This window comes from Globicephala melas, chromosome 15, assembly GCF_963455315.2.
Source record: "Globicephala melas chromosome 15, mGloMel1.2, whole genome shotgun sequence".
Lineage (NCBI taxonomy): Eukaryota > Metazoa > Chordata > Mammalia > Artiodactyla > Delphinidae > Globicephala > Globicephala melas.
In genome coordinates, this window is record NC_083328.1 from 40,802,879 (window position 1) to 40,819,258 (window position 16,380).

Sequence of the window (16,380 nt, forward strand, 5' to 3'; positions counted from 1 at the left end):
TCCCTTGCACATTCTGTCCCAAAGGTCGTTGCAGGCGAGCGTGAGAGAGAGACTGGGTGCTCCTTCCTGCCAACTTCAATTCCAGGGGCTTTCACAAGGTCGTCTTTTCACCACCGTGCCCTCCTTGTACTATGCCTCCCGATTCTGCTCTGTACTCTCAGTAATGCATAATTTATCCCCTAGAAGGAGCAACAAAGATCGGCCTCCCATGAAAACTGGTATAGTTATATTCCGTTGCCCCCTATTGAAAATCCACCCAGACTGTTCGAATCCTGAGTTATCATTTGCCAGTTCAAAGTAGGGCCGCCCACCACTTCCCCTCTGTCACCCATCAGGTCAAGTGCAAAGACTGGCTGTTTCTTGTCTGTTAAGTAAACTGAGCTGCTGTGAAGAAGACAGTGACCAGATCTCTTAGCATAAAACTGATATCCAGGGGGAAATCCTCAGCTTTGCCACTCTGTTTCTTCCACATATGCATAGAAACTTCCAAAGAATATATGCGAAATCCCAACAAGATAAAGGAAGCCCCTGCAATGTGTCACCTCCTTCAAAATATTTGCAAAGACTCCGTGAGTTACAGAGCACCAAAGTGGTGGAAATGCATGAGCTGAATGAATCTTTAATGAACTGGGGTTGTCTGACCTCTTAAGCCCGCTGTAGATGACAGATGCCGTGGGTTCCACATACCCTGAGGCTGCCCCCCTCTCCTCCACCAGCCGTCAGGATGTTCTGCGCCAGCAGGACCCCAGCCACCCGCCTGGTCCACTTGGACTGGGACACGCTGTCAGACCCAGCATCGCCCTTACAAAGCCCTTTGCAGTGTTGTTATTCACGGCTCAGTTGCCCCACCCCTCCCCCACCTCACAACCACTTTTCTCACCTGCTTTTAAACTCTTGCTTGCTTCTAACTCAGCCAGCGATGGAAGAAAATCTACTTCTCTGGGGCGTTCTGGGTTCTTCTCTCTCTCTGCCCCCTCCCTTTCTTTCTCTGTTTCCTTCCCTCTCCATCTTCCCTCTTTGATTTGGCCCCACATTCACCCAGCTGTCCGCAGCGTGATAGTTACCCAAGGGCTAACCTCCCTGTGAAACATCCTTGGTCCCTCGGTTTAAACTGCACCAACATGGCAGCAGTATTATTTTCTACTGTCGTGTTGGAGGCACACACAGTTTTGGTTACATTTAGGATCGTGTAGGATTTCGTGGGCTAGAAGGGAAACCTAATAGCCAGATCTAACATGTTTCTGTGTTACAAATCTCAGGTACACAGCCCATCCTGTGGCTGGACTGGTATGTAGTGCCAACTTAATAGTGAACACCAGGTCGAAATACGTAGTAGGAGAACCTGGCCAGAGTGAGGGTGTTCTGCAGCAAATATCGACAGGCCACAAAGGGAAAGCCCAGTTAGTGTCGGATCAGCAAAAGCTGATGAAGCTCAAACACTCATCCGCGCATCTGGTCGGGAAACGTTTTGTCACACCCATTGCAGGCCAGGCTCTGTGTGAGGCCCCAGGGTGGGCAGGGTGGGCCTGAAGTCCTCTCCTCCCCCAGGTAAGCCAGGGCGTGTAGACGGCCGATGCAAGGAAGGCAAGGCACAGACGGCCTCGGGCCTGCAGGGACCTCACCTGCCTGGGGCTGGACCTTCTGCTGGGGCCCAGGTACAACCACAAGCATAGGCCAGTCCAGGGGGCTTCAAAGGCCCTAGTTCCACCCCATCCCTGCTAGTAAACTTACTCTGATAATTATAAGTAATCATATTTTTATATCTAGATTGATTTGTCCCGAAACGCAGACATTACTAATCAGAATCTTTGTCTGCTAGCTTTTGTCCTGGGGACTCCCCCAAATATGTCTTTGCTTATCCTATGAATTATCTTCGTGCTTATATTTTTACTGTTAGCTTATGAAAAAATTACTTACGGGCATTTGCGTGAAGCCAAGGTTATTGGTAACAGTTCTAAATGTTACTGTTACTGGTAATAATAATAATAATGGATTGTGTATTTTTTTTTAAGAATTTAGATAGGAGGCCAGGCCCAGAAAGAGAGCTGATACCAGAGATAACTTTTTATTTTCTTTTGGCCATGCTGCACAGCTTGCTGGATCCCCGACCAGGGCTGGAACTCAGGTCCCTAGCAGTGAGAGCTTGGAGTCCTAACCACTGGACCAGCAGGGAGTTCCTGGGATTGTGTATTAAAGTGCCTGGCTTTAGGCCAGGTATATAAGAGTCACGAGATAAACAGGAATTGAATCTAAAAATTCTTTACAAAGAAAAAGTGGGAAATGATGTAGAAAGAACTCACAATTGCACAAAGATAATGGAAAGAATAATCCCCCCCAGAGTGGAAACATGTAAAAGGCAAGGGATCAAACTAGCAAAGAATAACAGGCTGACTTTGTAACATTGGGTCTTATGTATGTGGAGGAATGTGATTTGACCTGTGACATGTTCTTATTTAGGTAGTAAAAAAATTATAATGAGATTTTATTGTTTTGTGGGTAATGAGACAATGTAAGTAAATAATCATATAAAACACGTTTAGGTGAAAAATTTTAGATGACATCACATAGGCATGATTTACTATGTGCCCAATACAACTGTGATATTGGACCGTTGTTCAGCAAATATGTACACACACACACATCCCCGCTGTGGGCAGAGTTTGCTTCACCCCCTTGGGCGGGTGCGGGTGTGGCCGCATGACTTGCTTTGGTCAATGGAACATTAGTGGATGTCTTGCAAGGAGAGGCTTAGAAAGTGTCTGAGCAGTTGTGCTTGCCCGCCTGTGCTCCTGCACAGCTCCTGAAAGAGAATATGCCTCAGGTCACTGTTGGTCCAGAGAGGATGAGAGAGACGTGGTGCAGATCTGACTCCAACCACAGCTTGGAGTCACATCAGCCAACATCAGTCAGCCCACAGACATGTAGGCCAACCTGCAACAGGCTTATTGTTGTTTGGCATTGAGTTTGGGGGTAGTTTGTCATGCAGCATTATCGTGACAATAGCTGACAGTTACAATAACTGAAGTCTCATATTTGGGGGAGGCGTTTCGAATTAAACTAAAAGATAGACAAAACTATTTAGAAGTTAGCATATCTATAAATAAACGTCTAATTTAAATAGTAGAGCTTTTATGAAATGTATGGAAGTCCTCATCCTCTCCAGCCGCCTACAATCTGTGGGCAACCCTGGCTAAATAACCCTGCATTGCTGGGGCTTCCATGAGCCTGTAATGAAAAAGCCCATCTCACAGAATAGTTACTAAAAGCCAACATGAAGGAGAGACTGGAAAAATATTCAACTCTGAGTTGCATGGGGCCTAAGCACTTAAATCTGTTTCACGGAAAATGAATATTGTTTTTGCATGCATATTTTAAAGGGGCAGAAGACCTCAAACCTATGACAGTTTGAGGTTCAAGTTTTGGCTCTCCTGGCAGGCTAGTTCTTTGTTGTGTCAGACCGCCAGGATTCATGTTGCACAGCAGGTGGGAGCCTCAATAATTTAAGCAAAATGTTGGCTCTTTCAGCCAAGGAAAAGGCAGCTCACCCAGGAATGCTGCACTAGCGCGTCTGAATAGGGCGGCAATCAGAGCCCCCAAATCGGAGCATCCTAGGGAAGCCGGGAAGGAAGGACCCTGCCCCTGGCTGCCTTGCCCCCTTGGCATTCCACGTTTGAGCAACAGGAAGTAGGGGAGGACTTTCCAGAAGCTCTTAACCTTAGGGAAGCCATCTGAAAGCTATTCTAGTTCCTTTCCTTCTAAACAAGTAAGACAAGCCGTTATACGTCCTCTCAATTTTGGATAGAAATAGATTTTTGCATAATTTATTCCACCAAATTGAGTAAGTACACTTGCCATTTATTTTGTCTCATAAAATTCCTCTTCAGATCATTTTATAAACAGGAGGAAAAAGAGAGGTAGATTGACAAACCTATCATTTTGTGGTAAAATTGTTACAGCTCGCCCGAAACGTGAGCCTACAGCAGTTTCTGTCTTTGTGAAGAGGTAATAATGCCAATTCAGTGTCAAAAACAGCATATAAATAGCATGTAATACATCTCACTCATGTAATAGGATCATTGGTCTTAAAACTTATATCATTAGTAGAAGAGCATATGTAATTACTTCTATAATATTTTTAAGAAATATAAATAAATCATATAGACTGTTACCATCAAAATGCTCTTACACAGGGGAAATCTCTCAAAGTCATTTTGTGATTTTATTTTTCCTCACCAAAAGAATACCTGTCAATCTCTTTTGCTAGGTCTTGACACATTAAATCCTAAAAATCAGAATTTGAATATAAGATTATCTGTTGCAAGCAGAATGTTCTAGTCTTTAGTTCTCAAAGAAGGAAAAATGTCCTTGAAATCAACATGATTCAACAACTAAGTATTAAAATATCCATCCGTACCATCACGCACATGACAATTATTTTCACCATTGTCCTTTTCATCACTCAGGAAGAACTTGCATTTATTGCAAACTTCAGCCATTTTTCCTCTTAATAAGTCTAGCAAATAGGGAGCAAAAACAAGGCAAAAGGTTTTATTCTCACCAGTTTCATTTAGCATAATTTCAACTTTCAAATTATAGGAACATAAATGAATGTCCTACTTCTGTGTTAAAAGTACTTGACTACTTTGTGGGACGTTGTGTGCCCATTCTTTACTAAATTTTCTTGGTCGCTGTTGCTAGGTAACACCGCTGACCTCCCACAGCTGAAAAAAAATGAGAGGGTTGGAGGGAGCAATTCGGCATTATTAGCATTTGACTAATAAGGTTGTTGGGTTTTTTTTTTAAAACTATGTATCTAAGCATCTGTCCCCTTCTGTAGGGAATGTCATCATCTATGGGAACACAATTGACACATACACCACGGTGGAGACGCTCTTGAACTTGGGTGTGAGGGGCTCCTACATCCACCTGGTGCAGCACCCACCCACCTCCATCGTCACCTGCATCAACAACTACGCAGTGGAGGGCGCAGTGGAGGATGCGCTCCGAGCCGCGGGGGTGACCGTCTACCAGGATGCGGTCCTAGCTCAGTGGAACGATGGCCTGAACCCAGACCCCATCCACAGCGCCAGCTTCACCACACCCACCAAGCCCTTCCAGCTCCCTTGCTCCGTAAGTAGGTCCCCAGAACCTCACACACCACCTTTGGGGGACTTGGGGTCTGAAAAGTGGTAGGTGGTGAATTTGTAGTCACAGGGTTCTTTTTCCCCTAAACGTTCAGATTTTCTATTGCTGAGAAATGAGCCACCCAAACCGAGTGGCCTAAAACAACAACAGCCATTCCATATTCTCTCCCGTGGTCCTGGGGCTGGACCGGGCTCCCCCAGCAGCTCTCCCTGGAGGTGTCTCCTGGGGCTGACGTCAGACTGGGGCTGGGGCTGGAATCGTCTAGAAGGTGTGTTCACCCACTTGTCCGTCTGCTGGTGTCAGCTCAGCTTCAGGTGAGATTTTGACCTGAACACTTACAAGTGGCCCCTTCATGGGGCTGAGCTTCCCCTCTGCATGGTGGCTGGGTTCCGAAAGCAATGGGACAGAGACAGAGAGAGAGACGCAGAGAGAAAGAGAGAGAGAGAGACAGCATATCTCCTTTCGTGACCTAGCCTCAGAAGTCAAGCTGCACCCTTCCACCGCATTCTGTGCCCTAGAAGCAGGTCACTAAGGCAGCCCACACTCAAGGGGAAGGGAACTGGACCCCGCCTGTTCCTGGGCAGAGTGTCAGGGGGGCGGCTTTGAAGAGGGCCAGCCCCACTGAGCGCTCCCCGTGTCCCGGGTACCATGCTGCACACTGGCAGTGTATTCTGTCCCCTCCTCACAACAGCTCTTTCAAGGGAAGCATCCCCACCTTACAGACGAGAACACCGTGGCTCCGCGTCAGCTGAGATCCCAACCCAGGCCAGCAGGGCCTCAAAGTCCATGCTGTGTCGACCTCCTAAGATTCTGGAAACAGCAGTAGGGGATCTTCCCCCATGATGTATGGAGAGAGTACTTTGCTTTGGGGCTTGTCACAGCTCAGCTCACACCCTGTTCAGGAGATGAGCAGAAGCCAGGAGGGAGGAAGAGGGGAAAGGGGCCAGTTGATGTGATGGAGAAGCAGGAGATCCCTGAGAGAGAGGGGGCTGCGGTCCGAGTGAGTGCTGGAGCTATGGGGGTCAAGGGCTGTGTTGGCGGTTGGGATAAAGGATGCCAGCAGCATCTAGTGGGCAAGCCAGCTGGGGAACCCCGTGGGGGCTCATAGCAGTCCCTCACCTGGCAGTAGGGGTGGGTCAGCCTAAGTCAGGGCTTCTCACCCAAGGGCCCCTATGGGCCACCCTCATCCCCCCAGAGTCTGGACTGGAGCTCAAGGCAGACCACCTGCACAGAGGGGGTTTCCCTGCCACCTGTCATTTCATTCTGATAACCCAGGGAGATTTCACATTCTGCTCTCAGTACCTTCATTTACTCCTTCACTCCACAAACATTTATTGGACACCTACAAGGTCTCAGGCTTAGTCCTAAGTGTGAGGGATATAGCAGTGAAAAAGACAGAAAAAGTTCATTTTATTTTAACATAAAAGTGACACCATCTACACATGTATGTCACAATACCTGTATAAGATAGGGAAAATCAACATCTTTTCACCAAAAGTTTCCTCCCAAAATGATGATCGTGGAAGATGTATGCCCAGGTTATCCTGGGCAACTCTGGGGGTGAACATATACCCTGCTTAGGGCGCATGGGTGCAGGAAAACCTCCCCCAATATCCAACTGAATACAGATTCTGTAGCAGCCCCTGCTGGCCTTCACTCTGCTGTCCAGGTCAGAATTGGAATCATGGCAAGGACATCTTGCAGATATTCTCAGCTGCCTTGATCCAACACACCTTCCTGCCCAAACTGCACCCTAAATGGATGAGTCGGACATTGGCCTGCTGTCCTCAGGTCCTGTCTCCAGCTTCCCCTGCTCTGCTCTGCACCATGACGAGGGGCCTCTACAGAGGACCCTCCCAGCCCGTTTCCCCTGACTCTCAGTAGGTTGGCCAACCTGGCAGGAGATTAGAAACTGGAAGAAGGGAACAGTCAGGGTATTTATCCCTCCTGATCGTCAGCTTTGGGTGGCATCTCTGCCAGGGAATTAGGAGACTTTTGATGGGCACGAATATATTCACGATCTTCACTGTGGCCATGTGGTCATGGTGTCGTGGGCTGAATTATGTGCCCCCAGAGAGGAGATACGGTCCTAAGAACCAGTACCTGTGGATGTGACCTTATTTGGAAATAGGATCTTTGCAGTTGTAGTCAAGTACAGAGAAGGTCATCCTGGTTTGGGGTGGGTTCGAACTCTAATGATTGGTGCCCTTACATGGAGAGAGAGACTTGATGACAGAGAGGAGGCCCATGAGGAAGAAGGCCCCATGCTGACGGAGGCAGAGATGGAGTGATGGCAGCCACAGGTCCTGGAGCAGCAGGGATGGCCAGCGCCCACCAGCAGCTAAGGAGAGATGAGGACCTCTCTGAAGTTCTCTGTCTAGCTAGACATTTGTCAATTTTATTGATTTTTTTTCCCCCCAGAGAAACGGCTTTTGAGTTTTTAATTATCTCCGTCATCTGTCAGTTTTCTCTCTCATTGATTTCCACTCTTAACAATTATGTTCTTTTTTCTGCTTGCTTTGGATCTACTTTGGCTTTCTTTTTCTAGTTCCTTAAGGTAGACCCTTAGGTCATTATTTGTAGAAGCATTTAAAGCAGATGTTCCTACTTCATATTTTCATCCACTATGTACTATTTATTCAGTTGGCATTACAGGAGCACGTGAGTTGTGTTTGAGAGGTCTGAGAGGTCTGTAACTCAGAACACGTGCTCCCACGGACAGTGTTGGATTTGCTGATCCAGCGTTCACTCTATTCCACAAACCCCTATGTCCCAAATGTAACCGTAGCGTCAATGCCTACGCCAAAACCATATAAAATAATATGATAGAGGTACTGATAGTCTTTAAAACGCAGTAAAACAAGGGCTAGTATAGGTATATGCCCCGTTAATAAAAGAGTCGTTTTAAGTAGGAGAAAAACTGGGTAGGTAGAAGAACTTTGCAGGGATGCTGAAGGGAGCTGCTGAGCATTAACGGTCCTGTTTTTCATGCATAATTTCAATTCAAATCAAACGTCTTTCCTATTTTTCTGTGAGTGGGAAGTCTGTTTCTATAGAGATGGGAAACGAGTAGAGGAGGGGAAAAAAAGAGGAGTAGAGAGACAGAAAGTTTCAGAGTCACGGACTCAGAGAAATATATTTTCCTGTGGTCACTGAGCAAGGTTATAAAACAGAAAAAATTTTAAAGAGGTTTGAAGGAAAGAAGCTGCCTGGATGGGAGTAATTGGGATAGGATTAGACATCTGAGTGAAGAGATAGGGAAAAGGGCAAAGGCCCTGCCGGTTCCCTGAGGGAGAAGAAAGGACGTCATAGGGATGGTGGATCTGAGTCCAGTGCTGTCCAATAGAACTGTCTGCAATGGTGGAAATGGTCCATGTCTGTGCAGTCTAACATGGCAGCCACTGCCACCTGTAGCTTTGGGGCATTTGAAATAGGCCACCACAACTGAGGGTCTGGATTTTAAATTTTGTTTAATTGTAATTAATTTAGATTTAAAAGTATATAGTCACCCATGACTAGTGGCTACTGCAGGCTCATTCGTGGCTCATTCCTCATTGGCACGCCATTCCCAGATGTAGGGAAGGGCATGGAAGGGGGTTACCTCTGGCTCAGGACAGCTGATTTCTGTACGTAATGAGGCAAGTGAGGTGGGTAGAGCTGGCGTGTGAAGGAAGCAGGGAGTGTGGTATCCACCAGTATGATGAGGACCCAGGTCATATGTTCATTTCTTAGCATGCTTTTAATAAGGTGGCAAACCGTGTTTAGGTAAAGATAAAAATGATTCAGCTTAGCTACTTCAATGACAACTGAAGACTTAAAAACAGCTAACTTGGACTGCTTTAATGACTTAACATCAATATGGAAGATGATCTCCAGATAAGTACGAGAACGCATTAAAATTTGGGCAGAGAATGGAGGGGCCTGCAGGTACCTTGTAAATCTTCACTGAATCAGCACCTGCCATCCCAGGGCAGGAAGTAACAAGGCAGGAGCCCAAGCCTCGGGGGGACCAAGGCGGACGGGGCTTGCATCCTCTCTGGGGCGTCCTGCAGGGAGAGACAGGCTTTCTGGGTTTAAAGGGGCAGGAATGGGGCAGCCTGAAGACTCAAAACTGGACGAAGTGACCCCAGGAAGGAACCTGGAGAGACCTAAGTGTCAGACGCAGGAGAGGAAAATGGTAGGAGGCTGAGAAGGAACGATTGGAAATGTCCGAGAATGAGAGGAAAGTGGTGTTTATGAATGTAAACCTCCTTACGGGGAAGAACGTGCTGTTGTGGGAGATATTCCACCACGTGGCACCCTCGCCCCTGGATGTCTAGACTGAGCAATTTAAAAAAAGAAGAGTGACATTGAATGATCTTAATTTCTTCTGTGTACCAAAGATACACACACCATTATGACATACTGTTTGTAGATTTAGGTTTTCTTGTGTGCCCCAAGTAATAAAATAGAGACTCTTCACCCTGTTGGGAAGGTACAGTGAAGAGTGATAACTAGAAATAATGTGATTGTTCACTTTGTAGATGTTCTTCAGCTTCTGTGAGAAGAACGTGGATTATGAAACATTCAGAGCCTTCAACGACGCATGCCTTGTCTACGACGGCCGCCTTGTGATAGACACCAACTTCCACACCAATGACATAGCCATCAGAGCTGCCGGCTCCCTCACCAAGTTCTCCAACAGGTATTACTCGAATGAGTGGACTCACAGCAACTTCAATTCCAAGGAAGTTGGCTTCCAGCTGGCAGCCGTGATGCTCAACCTCTTTGACCCGACCCTCGAGCCTGTGACTGAGCCGCCGGCTGACCTTGACCACCTCATCCCCATGTACAGGGGAGCCAAGATCAAAGGTAGGTAGTGGGCCACCTTCATCCCTGTGACGGAGCCACTGGTTGGATCTGGACCAGCCAGCCCTCCGTTTCCTGTAGGTTTGGTGAGGAGGCGCCTGTGTCCCTCAGTGGGTTTGCACAGAGACACGGGAGGGCTCTCTTTTATGTTTAACTGTTTATTATGGACTTGATTTTATCACATCAGAACTGATGTGATAACATTTTTCACATCAGAATGTGATGCTCACTTTGCATATAAGGAAACTGAGACTAGGGGATGATGAGTAACTTGCCCAGAGGTCCCTCACAACTGGTGTAGGGTTCGATGCCCTGACATCTTACCAAACTTTCATTCTCAATATAAGTTGAGAGGTAAGGAGAACTTCCAAGCCTCCCAGGCTTTGGTCTGCTGTCTGGATGGATAAGCTAGACCATTAGCAGCTGTAAAACGGTCCAGTTTTATCCCCTCAGCTTTATTGACCCCTAAGGAGATCATCATATGAGTGACACGGAACTTTCTTATATTGGGGAGGTGGGAGTTACCCCTGAAAACAGTATCTTTGAATGTTGTGGATCTTCTACCAGAAAAATGCACATGTTTACAAAACTGTACGTTTACTTCCAGAAGGTTGATGGACCAACCCCCGTAGTCACCCGTGGACCCCTAGGGGGTCTGTGAGCCCTAATCCAGTAAACAAAACATCAGGCTAAAGAGACAAAAGCCCTGTATTGCAGTCCTTGTGTTTATCTGCCCAACTAAATGGCCTCCGAGAGGTCGTGATCTCCTTCTCACTCTGGATGAGACCTTAAGGAAGGTGGTGGATGTGGGAAAGGAAGACAAGGCATGGGTGTCAGAGGCTGATCAGAGCTAGACCAGGCTCGGGCTTCTAGGGCAAGCTAGAAATAGTAACAGTTTCATAATACGAGTTTTCTAAAGCATTGAACAAGAACTTTGTTGATTTTCCTTATAACATTTACTTAGTATTTTGGTTACATAGTGGAGGAGGATGGAGAATGGGAACACCATGGCAACATTTGTAGACCAGAGTCTTGGCTGGCTTTAGCAGGCAGAGATGAGAATGCCACAAGTTATGGGAAATCAGGATGCACGGGATCAGCTTGGCACATCTTGGAACATTGGTGGCTATATTATGGGTTATAACGGCACATTCATGTTGATTTTATTAAATAAAATAAATCGCAGGGTGTTCCTTGCTAATAGAGGTACTTGAGTGGGAAAGTTTGAGTAGCATACACCACGGCAGGCATCTCTGGTTGTCCTGTGGTACAGATGTAAGCCCTGTTACCCAGTTGTTACCCGACTGAATTAAAATGTGGAAAACTTGCCATTTCCACCAGGAGGCATCCTCCCCGGGTCGTACCATTATCTGCATATCGCCAAGCCTGCCATCCCAACCCTATTGGAGGTACAAATGGCCCAGTCTGATTTTGTAAGTATTATTCCTGAATTTCATTTTACTTTCAAATATAACACTTTGTTTATGGGGGTAGGGGTGAAATTCTTAATTCAGTCTTTAGTGTAATGTATTGGTTCACGCATCAGAAAGCCATGTGGCAGTTTGGCCCCCAAAACGGCCCCCACTGACTCCCACCCCTTGGTATTCATGTCCTTGTATGGTCCCCTCCCACACTGACTAGGGCTGACCTGTGTGGCCAGCAGAATATTGTGGAAATGACAGTGTGTGACTTCCAAGGCCAGGTCCTGAAAGATAATACAGCTTCCAACTTGCACCCTCCTGGGTCACTGCTGCCATATTGTAAGGTCACCCAGGTGGCCCTTCGGGAGGTGCGCGTGGAGAGGGACTGAGGATTTCTGCGCCAGCCAGTCGTGTGATGAAGCCACCGTGGAAGTGGTCCTCCAGCCCTAGTCCAGGCTTCCGATGATGCAGCCCTGGCCAACATCTTGACTAAAACGTACAGGAGACCGTGAGCCAGAATCCCCCAGATAAGCTATTCCCAATTTCTGACTCCCAAAGACTGAGGTTATAAAAGTGTGTTGTCATTTTAAACCATTTATTTTTTAGAGAAGTTTTAGGTTCACATCAAAAGTGAGGGGAAAGTACAGAGATTTCCCATATACCCCCTGCCCCCATTCATGCACAGCCTCCCGCATTGTCAACATCCCCACCAGGGTGGTACATTTTTTACCATTGATGAACCTACATTGGTACATCATTATCACCTAAAGCCCACAGTTTCCATGACGGTCCACTCTTGGTGTTGTACATTCTGTGGGTTTGGACGAATGTGTAATGACATGTACCCACTATTACGGTATCATGCAGAGTAGTGTCACTGCCCTAAAAATCCCTCTGTTCCACCTATTCATCCCTCCCTCCCTCCCCTGCAACTCCTGGTAACCACTGATCTTTTTACTGTCTCCATACTTTTGCCTTTCCCAGAATGTCATAGAGTTGGAATCATACAGCATGTGGCCTTTTCAGATTGGCTCCTTCACTTAATAATTTGCATTTCAGTTCCCTCCATGTCTTTTCATGGTGTGATAACCCATTTCTTTTTAGCCCTGAATAGTATTCCACTGGCTGGATGGACCACAGTTTATCCATCCACCTCCTGAAGGACATTAAGCCACTAAGTTTTGAGGTAGCCTGTGATGAATCCATAGATAATTAAAATAACCACCTCTGTGGCAATAGTAAATTGCTTAGGGTCTGGGATGTCTGTCCAGGCCCCCCTGTTCCCCTGCCCTCCCTGGATGACACAGGAAGGGCCAGCGAGGTGAAGCTGAAGCTGCGTGTGCTTGGGGGTTGGGAGGGGCGTTCCCTGTGTTCAAGGTAACTAGAAAGGACACAACATGGTTGGTCGGTTGGTGAGCTTCTCAGGTAAGACTATCGGACAGTTGGTCCCAACCGGTGTTTGTTGTCAACTGGGGTTTCCTTTCTGGTGCTTCATGTTTGCTTTTTCGTCAGTGAGGAAGACACTGGAGGTTGCCTGCTTCCACTCCCATTTTCTCATCCTGAATTTTTTTGAGGGTTAATGATCTGACTAAGTTAAAATAAGCACATCTCCCAGATTTCCTTGAGAATGAGGTTAGCCATGTGGCAGGTCCCGGCCAATGAGATGTAGCAGAAGCTGCTGGAAAATTCCGTAAGGGGGAGCAGACTCCGGATGTCGCAGGCTCCTGGCCCCTCACCCTCTCTCTCTTCGGGAAGTCAGAATCCCAGCTCTTCCGTCGACTTCCCATGGACTTTGGACGAGTTATCAACTCCTCTGCATTTCTGGGGTTATTAGGGATCCCATATAAAGTAACACTGCCTTCAAGGAATAAAACAGTGACCCGTCAGTGGTAGATGTTGTTAATTATAGTTCCAGAAAAATAATGAAACCTGGTTCTTCCAAGGAAAGGATGGATGCTGTGTGTTTAAAACTTATTTCCCTTGGGCCTTTCCCAGATTCTTTCAGGTGTGTCCTGTATCCACAGTCTGATGCAAAATGTTCTTACAAGTAAAGAAAGGACCGTAGTGAATGGTGCTCCAGTCTGTACTGCTGTGTAACAAAACTTAGGGACATGAAGCAGCCATTGGATTCCGCTCACAGATTCTGTGGGTTAGGAATTCGGACAGTACACGGTGGGAATGGGTTCAAAAGCTAGGAAATACTGGACTTGGTTTCACACTGAACCAGATTCTTCAAGGACAGTGTGTGATTTCTGACATGCAGTGTCATTTATTTATCAACCACTGGTTCTCTCTCAGAATAAAGTCAGAGGAGGAGCGAAAGGGAGTTTTAGATAATGAGGGTTTTCATAAGAATGGAACTTGACTAGCTTCTTTGGCTGGTGCTGTGACAGTATTTGAGCAGGAACCCTGACTGTAATTAACCATTTTGCCAGGTGGGCCTCCTTTTTAATTAGTACAGAAGATCTAAACAGATTTTTTTCCCCCATTTTATTCACCAAGAAAAAAAATGTAGGATGGTTCCATGGCAATCTTTTGGATTTGGAATTAATTTGATTAAGTAAAATTGTTGCCAAAATGGTCAGGCAGTCACCTAAATATGGCCAGTGGATCGAGAATGGAGCCCACGGAGCAGTATTTCACTAGAGAAACTAAATTACTGTTCTTACAGCAAATGTAGTACAGATGAATCTCATCAGACTCTTGTAGCAGTCATGCATCGGGATATGTAAGTAAGGAGATGCTTTAGTAATTCATGAGGTAACCCGACAAAAGGAAGACAGGGGACCCCAAGTCGTCTACATAATGAACTGATCCGCAGATTCCAGTCCACATGCTTTGTTGGCTTATACTCCACAGAATAAACAAATTTGTCACAACAAACTCTGCCTGGGTACCATTAAATTTAAAATTGTGTATTCATCGTGGGAGCTGGGAACCTGGTTTCTTGCATGCCGAGTCTGATTACCCCTGGGTCTTTCGTTTGGCATGAATTCCAGAGCCATATTCCAATCTTTGTCAAAATCATAAAGGAGCTCAAAAGGATAATTATATTCAGGAAAAAAGGAAGAGACAAAAAAAACAACACATCAGAACCCGTTACTCTGTCAAAATTTTAAACTCAACACCCAAATCTCCTAACAATTTATTCATATACTTAAAGGAAGAAACTAGCCACATCCCACAGAATTGGAAAGTGTATGAAATCATCATCGTCGTTAGCCCAGAATCCCTCACCGGGTGGCAGGGCTGGAAGCTGCCTTAAGTCCTTGTTTAGTGGAGTGATTTTCTGGAAGGATAAGCAGAAAGGGTCCTGGACTTCACTGGATTTTCCCATCTGTCAGCAACAGTGACTAGGAATGACCTCAGAAATTTAGATAAGTCTGCCCAGCCCCACAGGGGTAACTTGTGTCTGAGAAACCCATCTGTAGGCGACTTGCCTTTCATGTCAATGCAAACTATTTTGATGCCGCATGCCTAGGACGGCCCCCTGGTTCTGTGATCGCAGTGCCAGATCTCATTAACGATGGTCACGGTCACTTCCAGAGTCAAGATGTGCTGTCTTTGCACCACTGGGCATTTCTTTCCTCCGTGTGCCTTTAAATTAAAAAGTAAGGCCAACTCCCCTCCACCAAATAAACAGACCCACGATGACACATCACTGGAAACGATGCTGACGACACAGCCCTTGTAGAACAGGGTGACCTCAGAGGGCGTGTGATGCTGAGACACCAGCCACGGAGTCACCGTGGCCCTCGAGTTGAGGTGCTCAGAATCCACTGAATCAGCCCTCAAATACAAGTGCTTGTGAGCAGAGGGTGGGATGTTCAGTGAAACTCTTTGCCAAGTCAAAAATATTGTCAGCCACGTGGGTGGATCCCGAGATGTACCCCTCTGAGGCCTGAGTTCCCTTCCTTAATCACTCAGCATAAAGAAATTTCAAAGAGGAAGAGGAGAGTCCACGACCTTGTGGGATCTGCTGTCCACTGAGGCCAGGGAAACCTGGTGCTAAAAGTATGCCAGAGCTGTGGCCAGTGCCCCCTCTCCTGGACCCCCAGCCGCCCTACCAGCAAGGCCAGGGAGCAGCCCCTCCCCCAGACACTCATTCAACTTCACCAAGGCACCCCTGACTGCGAAGAGGCCTCCCCAGGGTCAACTTTACTTGGTGGCTCGTCATAGCAAACGCTATTTCTGAATTAAATACACACAGAGCTATGAAAGTGATGAACGCGCCCGTTGCGAGCATCTCTAAGAATAAATACAAGACTTTAAAAACCATTTGAGTTTGGCACCAGCAGCTTTAGTCTTAGCCCCTTCCATTAACATTTTGTTAAAATATTGACACAGAAACAAATAAATGATACCGCTTATTTTTATGAAAATAGAATGATTCTCTACAAATTATAAAACATTATAAATCTTTATACTATACTTCTATAGTATAAAATGTACTGGGAACATATTTTCCTGTTATGAAATAACTCACCAATAATTTCTATTGGATGCATTGCATCCAGATGTGTGCATATACCATTGTTGCGTTAGATAATACCTTACTCGGTGTTTTTTTAAACACTTTGCTATGGAGGTAGATTTCCTCTCTGTATCCATCCATCTCTATGATGCGGGACCTCGTGCACCTCCCTGGGGCGCTGTCCCCCACCCCCATCCTAAGCTGTGTTTGTTCTGTCCCCCAATCTCGTGCATATCCTTGGGGCTGGCCCAGGACTTACCTGGCATCCCTCCTGTATTTCTCACCTTGTGCCTTTATAGTTGGCTGGTTCCTCCTCAGGGCTTAGTCATGTGATACACAAACACCCACCAGTTGCTTCAATTTACTTAAAAATCCAGTTAATCCGTGTGTCCTTGTTTAGATAAAGTCCCCAGGGGATGTCCAGGACTCAGTAAATGTTTGGGATCAGTGCAGTTCAACTTGCCCTGGATTTCTAAATGCCACATTCAAGTT

General features: G+C 46.3%; 1 protein-coding gene across 1 annotated transcript in view; it reads left to right on the top strand.

Moving 5' to 3' along the window:
• CFAP61 (cilia and flagella associated protein 61) overlaps positions 1 to 16,380 on the top strand; it is a 256,224-nt gene that overhangs the window by 192,898 nt on the left and 46,946 nt on the right. Inside the window, exons 22-24 of the mRNA XM_060285108.1 lie at positions 4,838 to 5,130; positions 9,669 to 9,996; positions 11,335 to 11,426. Coding sequence (XP_060141091.1) covers positions 4,838 to 5,130; positions 9,669 to 9,996; positions 11,335 to 11,426 — 713 coding nt within the window. The remainder of the gene's footprint in view (positions 1 to 4,837; positions 5,131 to 9,668; positions 9,997 to 11,334; positions 11,427 to 16,380) is intronic.